Raw genomic sequence first — 2,423 nt, forward strand, 5'->3', positions numbered from 1 at the left:
TGGAAAAGACCCTTAAGATCATCAAGTCAAACCATAAACCTAATTCTACCAAGTCCACTACTGAACAGTGTCCCTCAGCACCATGTCTGCATGGCTTTTATACACATCTAGAGATGGCAATTCAACCACTTCCCTGGGCAGCCTCGTAAAGTTGAAACACAACACAAAACTTCAGAAGCCTGTTCCAGTTGTAAATTTTATTTGAAAGGTGTCGTCTTTATAATTTCTTAATATATAGAAATAAATATGAAAGGCCTATACAAATATGAACACTTAAAGAGTACCAATACTGCCCTTTATTTATCTTTCAATATTTAAAGGGACAAAACTGCATCAAACAGCCCACATCTTTAGTAAAATAAATTTTACAGAATCTCAGATCTTGAACGTCTGATCGTGTCTAACAGAACCTTTTAGACTTTTTCTGTTACTTCAACACGAAATGTGTTCAGCTGCCTTTGAGAATTTCACAAATTAGACTGATGTACATTTTCCTTGAGATGCACAGTAAAAACAAAGTCATACTTAAGTAATACTCTGATGTAGGAATGTAGGACGTAGGAATTGGCATTATCACTTTTAATGACATTGTTAACATAATATTTTTCAAAAACATTCCAATGAATTAAAAAGAACACAGTCTTGCCTTCAAATAAAATCCAAGTAATTTTGAAAACTTGAGAAAGGGCATTTGCTTTTATATAACATTATTCTTCCCCAAGCTTTAAAAAAATTTAATTCAACACCACATAAAATGCTTTTGATACAAAATAACATCATAAAACAAGCAGGCTTTTTGCTTTTTTGTAAACTATAATTTATACTCTTTCCACTTTCCCATAAAGTGATACTTTTCTAACATAGGGCATCATCCACATGCGCTTACATGATCTCACTAATTTACACATTTCAGAAGAGTATAAAGCAAAGCATGTGAATTTGAGGAATGGACACTAAATGGAATACAACTACTCTTTCAAAAGCTGGGGTTTCGTTTGTTTTTATGAAAAGGTGAAACCCCAATAATATTGAAAGGACAATGTAATAGAGCAAAATCCTCTTTTGTCTTTCCTTAAGGAATTTGTCCTCATCCCAAAACTAAAGAGTTCCCAGATGTTAATTTAAAAACAGTAGATTAAACTTGCTGACAATCAGAAGAAATATTTCAGATATTTCCTATTTGGACAATAAAAGTATAGGCTTTAGTTCAGAAAAAAAAGATAATAATATAATTTACTCTGAGTGCAGAAAAGCCCAATCCTGCATTTCATTGGGCTCTTTCCTGTTCATTCAATTGTTTTCACTTAAGGAAAGCATATAGGATTTCCCTCTCAAGCCTGATTTAATAACTTAGGTGAATAATTGTGCTTGAAGAATACGGATGATTAACACTTTACAGACACAAGATTTAAATGGTATTTAGGAATGTCTATCCTGTTTTTCAAAAGAACTATGACTTTTAAAAGAAGCACTGCACTAATTTTTTCTTTCCTTCAAAACAAAGCTTTACAAGCTCATGTTACTAAACAGCTCTCTCGTTTCCACTTATTAAAGTTGAAGTGCTTGGCTCATTCTTTCAAAGGAGAATTTGTGGATTCACTGAGAAGTACATGGGACAACTCCCTACTCAAGGGCAGATACCTAATACGGCTCAGCTTGGAACAGCAACTGTGCCATTGGGTTCTCATTCACAGCATCAGAGGAGCTGTTTCTGTAACAAAGCTCCCCGGTTCACTGCAGTTCCCTAATCAATTTTCACTCCTCCAGACTCCTCCTGAGCTCAACCTCTTTCCACGACAGGTTGTGTAGGCACAACTAGAAGTTCAGGTCACAGAGGACTGACTGTTTTCCAGCTGTAACAACCTAAAGAAATTTTTAATGCAGGCATTAATCTGGCCTGCAAAAGCTAGTTACAGTGATGATGATCAAGACTATAAGATTCTAGCTCTACAGCAGGTCTAACATTCAGGTGAAAGAGCAACCATAGGTGGGTAGGGAACCAAAAAAAAAAAAAAAAAGACAAGAGACCATGTATATAAAGACTTGCAATGTAATTTTTTAAAAAACTAACCACTTTCAAGGTAGGAATGCATTTATCAAAAACTAAGCTTTGCTACATCACAAATGACTTGAAATTTGGGTTCCTGAGCTTGATATTGGATAGGGGGAAGGGCAAGGGCAAGTGTCTTGTATATTAAATTATACAGCAGATCATTAGGACAGCATTTAAAAACCTATTATTAGAAGAATGAATAAGTTATAAATGTGACTTTAAGAATATTATAACTAAATAGTAGTTTACTCAGAAGACCTTAATCATCTTTCTTGTGTGTTTGAAATCGTTCCATTAAAGCTCTAAATACATTTCCTGGTATTTTCTGATGTTTTTCTATCAGAGCTTGGAGTGCTGCTTTTGTCTGTAG

The 2,423-nt window shown here is 34.5% G+C and overlaps 1 protein-coding gene across 1 annotated transcript in view; it reads right to left on the bottom strand.

The window, feature by feature from the left end:
- Positions 1-2,071: 2,071 nt before the first annotated feature.
- TMEM68 (transmembrane protein 68) overlaps positions 2,072-2,423 on the bottom strand; it is a 13,783-nt gene continuing 13,431 nt past the window's right edge. Inside the window, exon 6 of the mRNA XM_008941318.1 lies at positions 2,072-2,417. Within this exon, the coding sequence (XP_008939566.1) occupies positions 2,313-2,417 (105 nt within the window). The 3' untranslated portion in view covers positions 2,072-2,312. The remainder of the gene's footprint in view (positions 2,418-2,423) is intronic.

This window comes from Merops nubicus, unplaced genomic scaffold, assembly GCF_000691845.1.
Source record: "Merops nubicus isolate BGI_N331 unplaced genomic scaffold, ASM69184v1 scaffold9785, whole genome shotgun sequence".
NCBI classification, from domain to species: Eukaryota; Metazoa; Chordata; class Aves; order Coraciiformes; family Meropidae; genus Merops; species Merops nubicus.